Source organism: Prenolepis imparis, unplaced genomic scaffold (genome assembly GCF_030444845.1).
Source record: "Prenolepis imparis isolate NDT839.2.m4 unplaced genomic scaffold, iyPreImpa1.0 SCAF_12, whole genome shotgun sequence".
In the NCBI taxonomy this organism is placed as follows: Eukaryota; Metazoa; Arthropoda; class Insecta; order Hymenoptera; family Formicidae; genus Prenolepis; species Prenolepis imparis.
Window position 1 is genome coordinate 6,818,910 of NW_028141170.1, and position 14,346 is coordinate 6,833,255.

Below are 14,346 nucleotides of genomic sequence, written 5' to 3' on the forward strand. Positions count from 1 at the left end.
AACTAAAACCGATACAAGAATAAGATATTTGCCTTTGCAATAACAACATTTTTATTTGTATTACGATAAATAGATATAAATAGATTTTAATTATATTTATATATAGATTTAAATATTAAATATTAACGATATCTCTTGATTAGAAAATGAATTAACAAATCTAATCAATCTAAAACGCTTCTCAGCGATGATTTATTAAAATGTTTAATATAAAATTTTATTATTAAAATAATATTATAATACAATTAAATAATATAATAATATAATTGAAATATAAATATAAATATTTATTATAATCTAGCAATACTATTGCATATGAGAACATCTCTCATTGCATTAATCTTAAAAACATTTTATTTTTCTTTTAGTGTTATTTTTGAAAGTAGAAAGATACACTTTGTTATATACGATTAACTTAATTTTGATGAATGGCAACTTTCAAGGATTATCATATGAGTGCGTCCACGTGAGCGAGAGATAACAGTATTTAGAGTTCCTATGTAAATCAGTACAAGTAGCGACGATGGAAGTTCGTAAATTCCCATGATTATTAATTAGCTTGACACGTTTATATTCATGGACTTGTCCTGCATTTTTCGTAATCCTTGTTTAAATCGCTCAAAATTGATTTTTGAAAGTTGACAATTGGCGACCCCCGAACTCGTACGAAACCGCGTATTTCTAACAGGCAGAAACGGGAGCTCGAAACTCTAGCTTAAGAACCTGTTACGGATGATCCTACGACCAGAAATATGTCGGGATCCTCGAGAAGCGCATTCCAAAAGAATGGGAGAAGGAGAGAAAGGGAAAGAGAGGAGAGACAGTGGGGAATCGCGGGATAAGAAAAGCAAAGAATTTTATAAAACTTTCGCGGGGTATACATACATAAAAAAAAATTCTTTAAAAAAATTAATAATCAAATACACATTGGCTTATAATACAATAGTGCATTATTCGTTGTAATAATCTTCCGTGATGAATTACAAAATATGCTGATGCAAGACGGAGATAGAGGAACTCGTTAGCATCTTCTGCGAAATTATCAGAGCAGTTGCAACGACGGGAACTGTAGCGATAGCGAGAATGTTAATGACGAGAATAAGAATTATAATTCTAATGGCAGAGAGAGGAAAACTGTTTTCGCGATAAATTAGGAGAAGGGAGATCGACAGAGGAAAGAAGGCGCTCGTTAGAGATTAACGCGAGTCTTCAGGAACTAGTATTAAGACGGGGTATTAAGCTTGAAAACAAATCAAATAAGACAAAAATTCTCAAGAGCGGTACGGAGCGAAGGCGAGAGTGAAACGAGAGAGTGGATGAGAACACGAGATGGGGAAGGGATCCGGATGAGAGGAAGAAGGAGAGGAGATGAAAGAGATGCGCGGGCACGCATTCCGATCGTTCAAAGGATCCTTTAAGTCCTTTCGATCGGAATGGATCCGAATGCCCTTTGCTGGTCTCTCTCGGAGAGCCGTATTGTCCGTGTCGGAACGAGGGGGGGTCGGTGAGGAGACGGTGTAAAGGCGGGAGGAGGCAAGTTCGTTCGTTGTTCGGACCCCAGCAGAATACCTAACTTTACTTTAGAGCAAACGGTCAAAACGCAATCAAAACGTCCACTCACCTCGTCGCGAATTCCTCCTCCCTCGATATTCACCTTCGCGACGATCACCAGTTCGCGCGATGTAGATCCCCAGGAAGGGCACACCACTGTAAGAAAATACTGCACGTTGCACACGTCAAATTAGCCGGGCGCACTGACACGCCGCATTTTGTCCTGCGGTTGTTTGAAAAGCAATTCTCGACGCTGGCGTAACTCGGATTCTATAGAGCCCCCCTTTAGCGCGTCGTTCCGCGTTCTCTGTCCGGGATTCACCGTTCGGGATTCTGAAACGTTGCGGACGGTTTGTGTCACACGTGCGTGCGCCGTTCACCGCGAGGTGAGACGCGAATAATGCGAGACCGCGAAAATTGCGCGCTTTAACTCCGAAGCGGCAGATAAGTGTGACAAACACACTCCGAGCGATCGACGTGTTTGCCGTTTGACCTGCCTGCAAACTGACCAATCGCTACGCAGGTGGTATCCTGCTTGGTCCCCGCTGGTGGCAGGTTTAGGGAAGGGGACCTAACTACCTGCTGCGCGACCTGCTGGGACTTGGTGCAGGATGATTCATAGATCAGGCCCCGGTTCGTGTTCTTGAATCTATAGTCGACCGATGTTAAAACTAGCCGACTATAAGTTGGTAACGCAGGCTGTGAACTACGGATGGTGGATGGTTCAACATCTTAAAGTATTATCATGGCATGTCTGTAGTTGCAGGTCTGTAGGTTCATAAAGGCGGAATACTCGCGGCAGAAACTTTTAACCAGGTTTTCTTCGTTACCAGCTATCGATAGTTTGCTTGATTTTGAGTAATTTGTTACGCTAATTATATCATAGTAATATATGTACAAAACGACTCGAATTAACTCTGAAGCTTAAAGACGAGAAAGAGCGATTTTTTAATTTCTTTAATCGAAAAAGTTTTTTGAATAATATATATTCGTCAAGTATCTTTTAATGAAATTCCAATGTATCGTATTGAAATTGTTATGAAATATTATTTTGACAGATACGAAATGTAAGATCTAAACATATTATTACATGCTTTTCTAATTTTTTAATGATATACTCTAACAATATTTCTCGTTACGCAAGCGAAATAGCGTTTGCACATATCAATGCATTAATTAATTTATAAATATTTATTATTGCATCACGCATTGCGATAAGATTTAAAAAAATATATATAACAGATGCGCGTAGAGATCTTTATCGGTGTTGATATCGCTCGACACGTCGACGTGTGGGGAAAATATTGCGAGGCGGGCCTCGTGCACACGGTGCTTCAAGGCTGACCGGCATAGGTACTTATTGTATCAAGTCTCGTTAACGGAGATGTTCATTCACTCGCACCGGCCAGATGATCAGTATGGCTCGCGTAACTCGCTGTTACATCTCGCTCGTGTCGCGCGACGCAAAAGTGGCCGAAAAGGAGCCGCGAATTTTTCGATGATATGTGCCTGAAGTATCGATTCTATATCATGGAAACGCAATCAGTGTGCCAGCTCATTTGACGACGATGGCGGCGCTGGTTCGTCTTAAACGCGGTAGCGTCCAGTTGAGACATGCGGCACTCGAGGTCAGAGGTATATATGTGTGTCCTCAATTGACTTCTCCCTCGGCAATGTTTTCTGGAATTATCGGTGCATTGTTTGCGATTTGAAAATTAATCAACATTTCGCGATGTAAAGTTAAACAGAATGACTTATTAATTATTTTAAATATATATTGTCGAATTATTATGATATGATTTTAGCCACAGATTCGATTATTTTAAATTATAATCGATTTTTCTGTATCGAAAATCTTACGGTCTATATTTTGTTAGAAATTATATTTTGTGTTAGCAAAATTACTCTCCTTCATTTATTATTCCTAATTATAATGTTGTGCATCCATTGTCCGACAAATTCCGTGTGAAACAAATTTGTATCAGAATCAATCATGAGATTATTTTTTCACTGCAAATTTTTTTGCTATTAAAAAAATTAATAACGTTGTGCGATCACTTTATTGTCTAAAAGTGTCAGCTATTCGTGTTATATTATCGTCGAGCTAAAGTCGAGGTTACCTGAAATATATTTGGAGAGATAGTGTGCGAAGAATCAAACACTGGGAGTGATAAGAGCGAGATGTCGCGTAGGTCTCATTATTTTTTAGTTGTGTGAGATGGCAGACTTCGTTAAAAGAGGTAGCGTGCAGTTTGTTAAACATGGCAGTTGTCAATTAAAGCTCGCTGCTCAAGAGGTTCGAGGTTTGTTAATTTTAATCACTGCAATTAATTTTATTTTTCATCGTGTAAGATTTAATTTTATTTCACATCTCATACTGTCAAAATTTAAATAACTCTCGCGATACCATATAAAGATGTACATTAATTTATTCAATGTAATGTAATTACGATTATTTTTACATCATTCTGTAATGCACACATATTTTAATATTAATATTATTTTTTATACTGGCGTAAAAATCACTTTTAAATGCTTCTTAAGTTTAGAATTGATACGCAGATATCATTGTACCAACTATTTGAGTAAGTTATCAAAATCAAATATTGTCGTGCTCGGATGTTTGAAGACTACGATAATGAATATACATATGTATATATATGTATACGAAAATTTCTGCTGCCATTACTTTACCTCGAATTTGTCGAGAATACGATTCTGTAAAAATTTTAATTCGGTATATAATTCGTAAGATATCATTATTCAATTCAACCGTTTTATTTAATAATTTTTGCTAACACAAAATTCAACAAAAATTATTCGAATTTTTCACATTCAAAGTTTTAGTAATTTTTACTAATAATTCGACGTGATAAGATATTTGTGCCTTTTTTTATCAACGCAGCATAATTAGTTAAATAGAATTGTTAAATAATTTTTAATAGCAATTTAATGGTGAGAAAATTATTGCTCCAACCTTACCGGCGATTTGATTAACTAATCACGAGTACTATGACGTGTTACGTAATTATATTGTTATTCTTAAGCGGCTGTACGGGCGCGACATATCGTTGCCGCGCTAGTCGCAGTTGGATTCGCGCTTTGCGGCGCGGTAGAAGTCAGTTCCTCGGTCGCATTGCTGGCGAATCAGAAAGACAATCATGCCATCATCGATACGTCTTGGCACTGTGATATGCTGGTCAATATCACCAGCCGTAATCGCACCGAGGACTTTGAGATTATATTTATGGAGGTATATATATATTCTCTCAAAAGCATTTTTGCTTCATATCTAAATTCTTTCCACTATTTTATATTTCTCTATTAAATTTTTATTTATCAGCGCGAACACATAAATTAAGCGAGATTAATGTTGAATTCTCTTTCGTTGCACGTTTACTTTAATTGTTAAAATTTTGAGCAATCTCAAGGAGGAAAATATACTTAATATTGTGCGAAGAATAGAAATGCTTAATAAAATGATAGACACGTTTATAATTCGTATATTATGAATGACAGCTGCCGCAGGAGGAGCGAGCGGAATCGAACATGCGCGAGGCATTCTTATGGGGACAGGTCGCCGGTCCGATTCTCGGAGGTTGCTTGGTATGGGGTCGATCCGGGCCCTCCATGGTGTTCTCACGCGCGGTCCTCAGTGCCTGTTTAGTGTCTCTGTTAATACCCGCCGCCTGGCGCGGACCATCGCACGTTGCGCTTCGTTTAGTTCAAGGATTATGCACCGTAAGTCGGCGAGCAGATCTTATTGACGCCATTTCTTTAGATGCTTCGCAACGCGAGGTTTCGCGTATAATATTATCGTAAAACACGGCGCGCGCACATGAACGTGAAACGCGGAGAAATTATTACGACATCCCGTCTTTTGCAGGGCGCAACTATGCCTGCTGCTCACATGCTGGCTATGACGTGGTTTAAAAGTCATCACAGAAGCTGGTACTTCAGTTGTTACGCGGGTATGTTTGTGGTCGCGGTTTTTTTAAATGAGAAGTAAAGAGTGGATGAGTATAATAAGAGCTCTCCGATCTCCGATCTTCAGTATTGTTTTGTAAGAAAGACATAGTTGGGAAAAGATATACTACGACTTTTTCGGAATATTTTTTAAAGCGTTCCACCGAATGCGCTGCATGATTCATGTTAATCGGACTAATCTTCCCGTCCTCTTTTAGCTGTTAGCGTAGGTTATTGCCTCACCGGATGGCTGGGCACCGCGGTGGTACGAATGTTTGGCCGCGATTCTTTGTGCTACGGTCTGGTTCTTCTAGCACTGTGCTGGTATTTCGCCTTCGGTCGATTCGTCAAGGATTCACCAAGGTCTTATCAACACGATACAAACGTAAGCGCACGCTTCCGGACCGTTTAACGAACTGACTCGTCACGGGAATAAGCTAATTCGCTGTTTATATATTATAATAATTTAAGAGATTGCTGGGATAGATAATTGAAAAATTCTTATACAGACTTTAGAAATTTTTCATCCGCCAATCAAATCTGCGATAAATTTCTTAGACTGTTGTAACGTTGACGTAAGATTTTTATGCATGTATAACCGACTTACGAGATCATTTCCGGATATGAGTACGTGATATTATATATATATATATATATATATATATATATATATGTATGTATAAAATCACGTGCTGATAATCGCAGGCGGCTGTGATACCATGGGGAAAGCTACTGAGATCTGTACCCGTCTGGGCGTCCGCAGTGGCGACTATGGGTAATCAATGGGGCGACGCGACTCTTGCTCTTGGCATGACGAAGTACCTGAAGCTCATATATGGTTTCTCTACAGCTAACGTAAGTTGGCAGGGATTTTGTGTGATTATCATTATTATAAAATTTTTTTCGTCGATCGTTAAAAAAGTATAGAAGCTATAAAAATATAAAAGAATACAAGGCGGAAAAAGGAAAAGAGATATATAAATTTCATATTACTATACGTAATTATATATAACGGCACAAGAGTCAGAGGTTCAGTTTCGTAACCGATCGATATTGCGGAACGGCTGCAAGCCGCAATAACGGGTCTCGTCTGGTTACTACTAACAATAAGTTGTGATCCAATTCAGGACTCGGTGTTGACCACGTTACCTCACATCGGTCACTTCATGGCTGCGCTGACCTGCGGTCTATTGGTGGATCACGTTCGCGAGTCTAAAATAGTATCCACGACTACGGCGAGAAAGTTAGTCGTCTACACAGGTGTGTTATATACGTACCTTTGTAAATGGCATTATATCTACAACACGCGTACAAGAATTTTTAAATTATTTTAATAATCAAGTTAATTTACGTTCGAAGCGATAATTTTTTTTGTTCTCAACGAAAATTTTGAATGAAATAGCACTTTAATCTAAATTTATAATATTAAATTATGATAGAGGATAATATACTTTCTCTTCCTATTTATCTGGCGGCTTAATATTAATAATAATAAACAAATGCGATCAGCGCACTTCATCCCCGCGGCTCTCCTCTTCGTCGCCGGTTACGCCGGATGTCAGGCCCTGGGCGCCGCCTGGCTGGGGATAGCCGCCCTTCTCGTTTCCGGTACCGCACCGGCCGGTGCACTTGCGGCCATAGCCGATCTCGCACCTGCGGAATCGCCGGCGTGTGCCGCAGCCGCGTGCGCTCTCTGCTCCACGTTGGGCGCCGCCGGATTGCTGGCTGCCAATTACTTCGTCACCCAGGCTCTTCACGGTTCCGTAAGTCGCATTATTACCGGACATGACACGCGCGCGCCATCCGTTCGCGTAAATGTAACGCGCCAAATAGTTTCGTCGTCCGCGAACGCTGTAGTAGGAAGTCGATTGCGTAAGAAGAATTTAGCGTTGAATCGTTTCTCGTCTTGTTTCTTTTTTTTTCTGATTATATTATATTAATTTATTACACTTTAAAATAAAAAATAATTAGCATATCTATAATTCTTAAATAAAAAAGAATCTAGATTTATCTAAATGTCTCTCTTCACAAATCTTGGGAAATTGCATAATGTGCACTTCTTTTGTTTCTGTATCCCTCAAGTGAAAATTGGAAGCTGCAATCGCAATATTGAAGAAATTCAGATTTTTAACTAGTCGCGATTTGCTTCTGCAATCTGTCGCCTTATTCAGATTTAACGCAAATGACGATAATTGCGAAGAGAGAACGGCGTCTCTCGCCTGTTTCAGATCGCTGGCTCTTGGCGATTGGTGTTCGGTGTCGCATCCGTTGTCTTGTTAACGACCGCTGCGGTTTTTCTCGCGCTCGGCAAAGGCGTTCCGCAACCGTGGATCCCATCGGTGGCGAGACCGCGAAGTCACGACGCAATCTACGAGCAGGACGCCCTCGAGCTCGATCACGAAGACGTGGGCGTGCAGACCGAGCCTTTCGGGCCTTACGCGCTAGATGATGACGTTGAGAGTCTGAAGAACGTCCCTCGCTCCGCGTCTATTCATTCCAAAATCTCGATCGCCTCTAATTGAATTAGACCTACGTGGAAATTCTCTGTGCCATTTTTTTGCCCCATCTTACGCCAAGGATTTCTGTCGCTTCGTATTTTTTACTATCATGATAGAGAAAATTGTACAATAAACGTATCACGAATTAACGCGATGAATGTATATAAGGATTTAAGAGTAAGGATTATATATTTATACGATTAAAACAAGTTGTCTTCGAAGAATAATATAATAAAAAAGAGATCTACCAAAGACCTATCTGATTTTTATCAATCTGTAAGCGGCGGATCTACTTTCTTACGGATAATGATCTTTTGTTACAAATTGTCTCTGATTTAGTGAAACGTTTGAGAACATTGTCTCTAGAGATAAAATCATTGCGAAACGATGCCATGAATAATAATGAGTAGATTCGCCGACTTGTGGAAAGTCGAGTAAGAACACCAACGGTGAGCTAGAAATTCAACGAGAGTGAGTAACAGGTAAGGGTTAAGTGTTGTCTTTTTTTTTGTCTCAGATTATTTGCTTTCGACTATTGTTGTAGCAGCCTCGCTTCATCAGAATGCATCGCCGTGATTTTCTCCACGTGCGCTATTTCCCAACTCTGTTACATACAAATGCATGCATTACGCGCACGTTCTGTTCTGTTCTGCGAGACATCGTGTAAGCCCCCCGGCTTTCTATCTCTCCGGAGAAAGAGCGAGAGAAAAGCCGACGCGGATGCGACGATCGCGCTCTAATTAGATAGTTTTGCTGGCGGTTTGTTCTTATCGCGATCGTTTTGATCCTATCGTTTAAGAGACCGCGCCTACGCCACTGTATCTAAACGGCATGCACCGAATACCGGAAGACGTGTGTAAGATCACTGTCCGTTTCAACGAGTGTCCTCGCGTTCTAACGACGAACGTGGAGCCTTTCACATGCACGCGTGCATATCCGGCGCACGCGTGGAAAAATCGAAACCGCTATTTAGGTAACCGCGGAAAATGACCTGCCATTCACCGTGAATTCAGATATATGTATATACGTACTTTGCGCTTTATTTTTTTGCACTCGTTTGTTTCACTTGTTACGCGAAACTCGTTTAATTACATTCTCGAACATGTCCCGCAACTGCAACATATAATATTGGCTCTACAATTATTCAGACATGTTTGATTTTATTATTTATTAATAATTAGAACGCGCATATATTTTTGCAAAAATATATTTTTAAGCGAAACTTCAAGAATAAACTTGGAATAAATTTATCTGGATTTTTTTTGTCCTAAGATGCAATATCGATAAAATTATTTATGATACTTGCATTTGAAAATTATTAAAATAAAATATTTAATAAAATTATTAAAATGAATTTATTAATTATCTTAATAATGATTAAAATGAATTATTCGTGATATTCGCACGATGATTACTTTAATCGATGAATTAATTCATCGTGCTATATGTATTAATAAAATTTATCTCTTTAATGTTTATCTCCTCACATTTACTCGCTTTTTCCGTCAAATGAACAAATCGAACATATGCCGGATTGTTCCGCTTCACGGCTTTCTGATACGCGTGAGATATTCGTGTCGTGTCATACGTAACGCTTTTGCGAACGAAGAATTTGCCCGCGGACAACACGCGGACACTCCCGAATGCATGGAAACCACGCGCCGAGATCCCATGATCCCCGCCCACTGTGTTTATATCTATATTTGCCCGCGACTGTGCAACTTTGTTGTTCCGACCGGGGCACAAGAGTGTCGCAATCTGCGACGCTAATTACCGACAGTAGACGCGTTACTTTACTATTCTTTCCCGGTTAACGCCGACTCTCAGGGACTTATGAAATGAGTTCTCACACAACTCCTCGTCTACCATCTCTCTGACTCTTTCTTTATTTCGCGATGCGTATATATCACACTAGTCTCTCTTACGTAATGCCGTATTTACAGTCAGTAAGTAGTGAATACGCTAGATATGTCTTAGGAGCTAATAACGCTTTCGCAGATGCTGTTCCTACGTTTTAATCGTGAGATTTTTGTTATAATTAATCTACTTAGGTTGCGACGCATCAGAGCGATTTACCGGTCGATATATTTTTGTCTCGTTTTGTGATTGAATTAATGTAAACGTATAATGTCAACAAACTTATGTTGCAATGTTTACATTTTCATTATAGCAGTGTAAATTACAATCTCGGAGGTAGTTTGCATTTATCAATTTCGTCATTCTATTGTTCTTCCTTTGTTATTAAATAATATAATTTTGCACGCAAATCAGCAACGTGTGAGAAATGAAATTTCGCGATAAAATTAGGCAATAAGCTAAAAGAGAAATAAGTATACGAGAAAATGATATATATGTGAGAAAAAAATTCAATCTCACAATAAATTTCTTAATCAAACATACATATACATACGCTGATGCATCGATTTCAGTAAAAATAAATATGCGTTTCGGCGAACATTATAGAGGAAGCTATCGTGCAGAAAATCTCTCGGCAACGATTTCCCTTTCGGTGAAATGAAACCGATCCGATTCATTAACGATACAAATGTGCCTGTTGCGTGTGCGATATTGGTCTTTACACGCGGATGGACATATCCGTTCGTTTCCTACAACCGAAAAAAAAATCTCTACCGTTAATAATGTAAACCGCTTCGTCATGCTTAAATATGCTTACCGTGAGAATTCGCGAAACCTTTCCAGGATATTTAGTAATGCCTAGCAAGAGTAAGTAGTATTTAAAGATTGCTGTAAGAGAGAGCATACTTACGGTTGCTCGTTGACCTTGATTAAGTTTGTCTCGTCTTATAAAAAAATTGTAACAAAACTAGTTAAAACTCTACAATAATTTATCTCGTATTTTTTTTCTTTTTTTTTTACCTGCAACGACTAATTCTTCGCAGACGGAATTCCTAACTATTTCTACGCTACTCGTTGTCGTTATATCTTTTTTCTCATCTCCTTTTCCTCCTCGTCGTCGTCCGTGATGATCTGCACACTCCTGACCGGACCCGTCTTTCTGTACCTCGACGTCGGCGTTGTGGTGGACATCATGGTCGTCGGCATCATCGGCGATCGTTCAGCATTGATCGCCAGATTCACCATTCTCAGCAGCAAGGCTTCTCTGATGTCTGCCGGGAGAATCTCGTTGCCGTCCTCGGTTACGTCTTGCGCGTAGAATTTCTGCCTGTATACTCTCTTGGAGTATCTGCCGTCGTGATAATCGTCGTAATGATAGGCCGGATTCAGAGCACGAGGGAACAGCGGACGTCTTAGAGGCACGCGTTCGCCATATTGCGCCTGCTGATCATACGCTAATTCTGGTCTCGGAAGCGGCGCCTGATAACCCGCCGGATACGATGGATAGGGCTGTTGATCGTACAGGGCGTCCTCGAGATAACTCTTTGGATAGGACAGAGCTTGCACGCCGTACTGGCTCACCAGCAGCCTCCTCAGCAACGTCTGGAAGTCTCGTCGACTCAGAGGAGGCGTGATCGGATTCGGCGGTTCCGGCGGCAACGCCAGCGCACCGGGTCTGTAAGGATACTCTGGCGTGGTCGCCTGATAATCTCTTTCGTCGGGATGAATCGGACCCGGAATCGGTCGCAGAAGCGCGGGCCGTCTCTGTTCAGTTTCCGAATAGATCAGCGGTCGCATCACGGGACGCGCGCGCACGTAATTCTCGTTCATCGCGATTCGAGCCTGGTCCTCGGGCGCGGGGTTCTCCGTCAGATAGTGAACATTGGCGTCCGTCGTGGTCGAGTAGATCGGTGGCTGCTGGTTGGAAGGCGGCCGGAACAAGAATCTGCCGATCGGTATCGCTCTGTAGACACCGTCCTCCTCGAGGTTGCCCTGTTGAGACTGTACGAGTAATCTAGACGGCAATTCTCGCAGATATTGCTCGGGCTGCTGTCTCACGAAGACAGGCTCCGTGGTCTGTCTGACGTATTCCCGGTTTTCTGCGGGTACTCGAGCAGTCGAGGTGCGAAGCAGGATCTGCGGTGTAGGCGTGCGCTCCTCCTGAATAGGCTTCGTCGTCTCCGTCTCGTAGATTCGAGAATCTTCGTATTTCGGGTTGTCGAATCGACCGGCCGCTCCTAGATTCTCTCGATTGACGAAGATCTTCGGTCGATCCGGGCGCGAGGTGCTGGAAACTCTCTGGATGACTCGCGGCGAGGCGGACGTGGTGAACAGAGGTCGCGTCGTGGACAAGGAACCGCCGTAAACGTCGGAATGATCGTCATTATTGTCCGCGGAAGTCGATTTGCTGGTCTCGTCCTGAAGTTGTCTCCTCAGACTGTTCCCGGTTGTAATCTTGCCTTCGTCTTCCTTCTCCACGAAGTCCTCGGATATCGGTGGCAGACTGTGCTCAATCGGTCGCTTGGCGAAAATAATTCTTCTGTAGACCCCGCTTTTGTCGTCTGTACTAGGTCGATTGATCTGCGAATCTTCGTCGGTGCCTTCCTCTATCACGATCGGTCTTTGCTGGCCGTTGATGATAAAACGCGGCCTGTTCTTCAACGTACCTTTCAAGTAATGTCCGAGTATCGTTTTTGGAGCTTCTGTAGTGGTGCTTGTTGTGGTCGTCGTGGTGGTACTGGTGGTCGTCTTCCTCGTTCGAGGAATCGACTGTACAACCGACGACTTGGTCGAGCCCTCCGTCGTCGTCGTGGCGTACACGATGCTCGGCTTCTTCGTAGAAGTAGCTAATGTACGATTGACACGCGGCATGCTCTGCACGACTGACACGTGTTCCTGCAATGGCGACATGGTGGTTGCTTTAAAGCCCGTCCCGTTCGACGAGGAATACGAGACTCTCTTTATCTCGCCGTCGGCGTCGACGAAGCCGAACGTGCCTTTAACGTTGCCCAGAACATCGCGACTCTCGACCTGACAAAGTATAAGTGTTTGCCGTTCAAATTTTCGCGAAAGTAAGCGCAATTTCAAGTATCCGCATCTTGGATGAATAAATTAAAATTTGCATTATTAATACACATAACCGAGATATAATCATAAAAGCAAGATAAATTATATATAATAAGTTATCTCATATTACACTAGATAATTATGTAATTATTAAAGATTACCTAAATCACATATTTCAAAAGTTAAGCTATAATCTATTTTTCAAGGAACATCATATTTCTATATCTATTTTTTATAGATGGAAATATCTAAATTGACAATACATTATATAACAAGATCTATATATAAATTTATAATGTAAAAGATATATAAATTTATAATGTAAAATTAGAAATTTTAACGCGACTATTTAATAAATTGCTATTGACATTGATGTGACATTAATTATAGTCTTTGGCATTGCTTGCACAGCACAGCAATTGTTATTAAACGTAATCAGAAAGGGGGAAAAAAAGATCTCCATGAATAATTAGTGTTCAATACTGTGGGAACTTCACGCGATACGATTTCTTAAGAAAAAGTCGATAGGCGCGGTCGACATTGACGCGCTGAAGTAATCACGCACATAATTACCTTGAATGATCCATCGCCGGCTTCGTAACCATACGTATAAGATCCATCTTCATTCACTTTTCTGATCTGCTTCAAGATCGCCACTTGATGATCGTGCTGAGTTTCCGACGTTTGCTGGTCCGTGACGTTGGAACAGCTGGCTGTCGCTAGGCAGAAGAATGCCATCAGCCATGGCGTCATCTTAAAAGCAAAAATGTGATTTTTCACCGTGAGAAAAGAATGCGAAAATAGATGCGACGCGTTATCACGAGAATGCGGAAGAAAATTTTACTAAAATATCGAATATACGAATTTCGAAACGTCAAACTCAAATTTTTGCGCGATATAGGAATCTTTTTAATACATTCGTTCACGTAAAATACTTCCTTAATACGCGTGTTTACATATCCACATAACGATGCACATGTCACTCCACGGCATTTTTTCGCCGTAATATTCTAATGCATCGCCTAAGGTTCGGAATAAATCTTGACCATGTATTATACAGGCGAAACGTCAAACGCGAAACGTGCAACCGTTCGCCGAAGCGCGCACTTTCCCACGAACACTTTCCCAATATCGGTTTCGCGAAAAATCGCCGGAACAATCAGAGATCGAGTGAGAGATCGATTTAAATTCACGGCGATTGAAATCGATCGCCTCGCGTACACAATAAACGTGTATCCGCGCACTCGCGCCCGCTCGGTATAATGCACGGTGAATATACCTTGCTGGAACTGGAAACCATGTTACCGCGGATGCGGTGAATGTTCTTAATACCGCGTGGGGTGTCGGGTGCCGTTATATATAGGGTGACACAATAGGCAACCACCGCCCCTTCCACGGCGCGTTGCTC

At 41.2% G+C, this 14,346-nt stretch overlaps 3 protein-coding genes across 5 annotated transcripts in view; 1 reads left to right on the forward strand and 2 right to left on the reverse strand.

Annotated features, from left to right (window-relative positions):
• Positions 1–2,067, reverse strand: part of LOC145943900 (uncharacterized) — an 80,480-nt gene extending 78,413 nt beyond the window's left edge. Inside the window, exon 1 of the mRNA XM_083051815.1 lies at positions 1,622–2,067. The gene's annotated coding sequence lies outside the window, so the exon portion shown is untranslated. The remainder of the gene's footprint in view (positions 1–1,621) is intronic.
• An 826-nt stretch (positions 2,068–2,893) lies between these two features.
• Positions 2,894–8,289, forward strand: LOC145943770 (sialin). 2 transcript variants are annotated; one of them, XM_083051586.1, is made up of 9 exons: positions 2,894–3,186; positions 4,599–4,804; positions 5,071–5,292; positions 5,438–5,522; positions 5,736–5,902; positions 6,223–6,372; positions 6,645–6,777; positions 7,027–7,280; positions 7,746–8,288. In XM_083051586.1, exons 1-9 carry the CDS (start codon positions 3,120–3,122, stop codon positions 8,037–8,039), a joined length of 1,578 nt encoding a protein of 525 aa, XP_082907712.1. In that variant the 5' UTR covers positions 2,894–3,119; the 3' UTR covers positions 8,040–8,288. The 2 variants fall into 2 exon arrangements, with proteins under 2 accessions (XP_082907712.1, XP_082907711.1); XM_083051585.1 differs by lacking the exon at positions 2,894–3,186 and adding an exon at positions 3,495–3,854 and having other exon boundaries at positions 7,746–8,289.
• A 1,135-nt stretch (positions 8,290–9,424) lies between these two features.
• On the reverse strand, positions 9,425–14,316 carry LOC145943813 (uncharacterized). Of its 2 annotated transcripts, none has more exons than XM_083051653.1 (3): positions 14,218–14,316; positions 13,512–13,691; positions 9,425–12,767 (listed from the first exon to the last, which is right to left on the reverse strand). In XM_083051653.1, the coding sequence occupies exons 1-3, from the start codon at positions 14,236–14,238 to the stop codon at positions 10,953–10,955; spliced, it is 2,016 nt and encodes a 671-aa protein (XP_082907779.1). In that variant the 5' UTR covers positions 14,239–14,316; the 3' UTR covers positions 9,425–10,952. The 2 variants fall into 2 exon arrangements, with proteins under 2 accessions (XP_082907779.1, XP_082907778.1); XM_083051652.1 differs by having other exon boundaries at positions 9,425–12,902.
• Between the last annotated feature and the right edge of the window lie 30 nt (positions 14,317–14,346).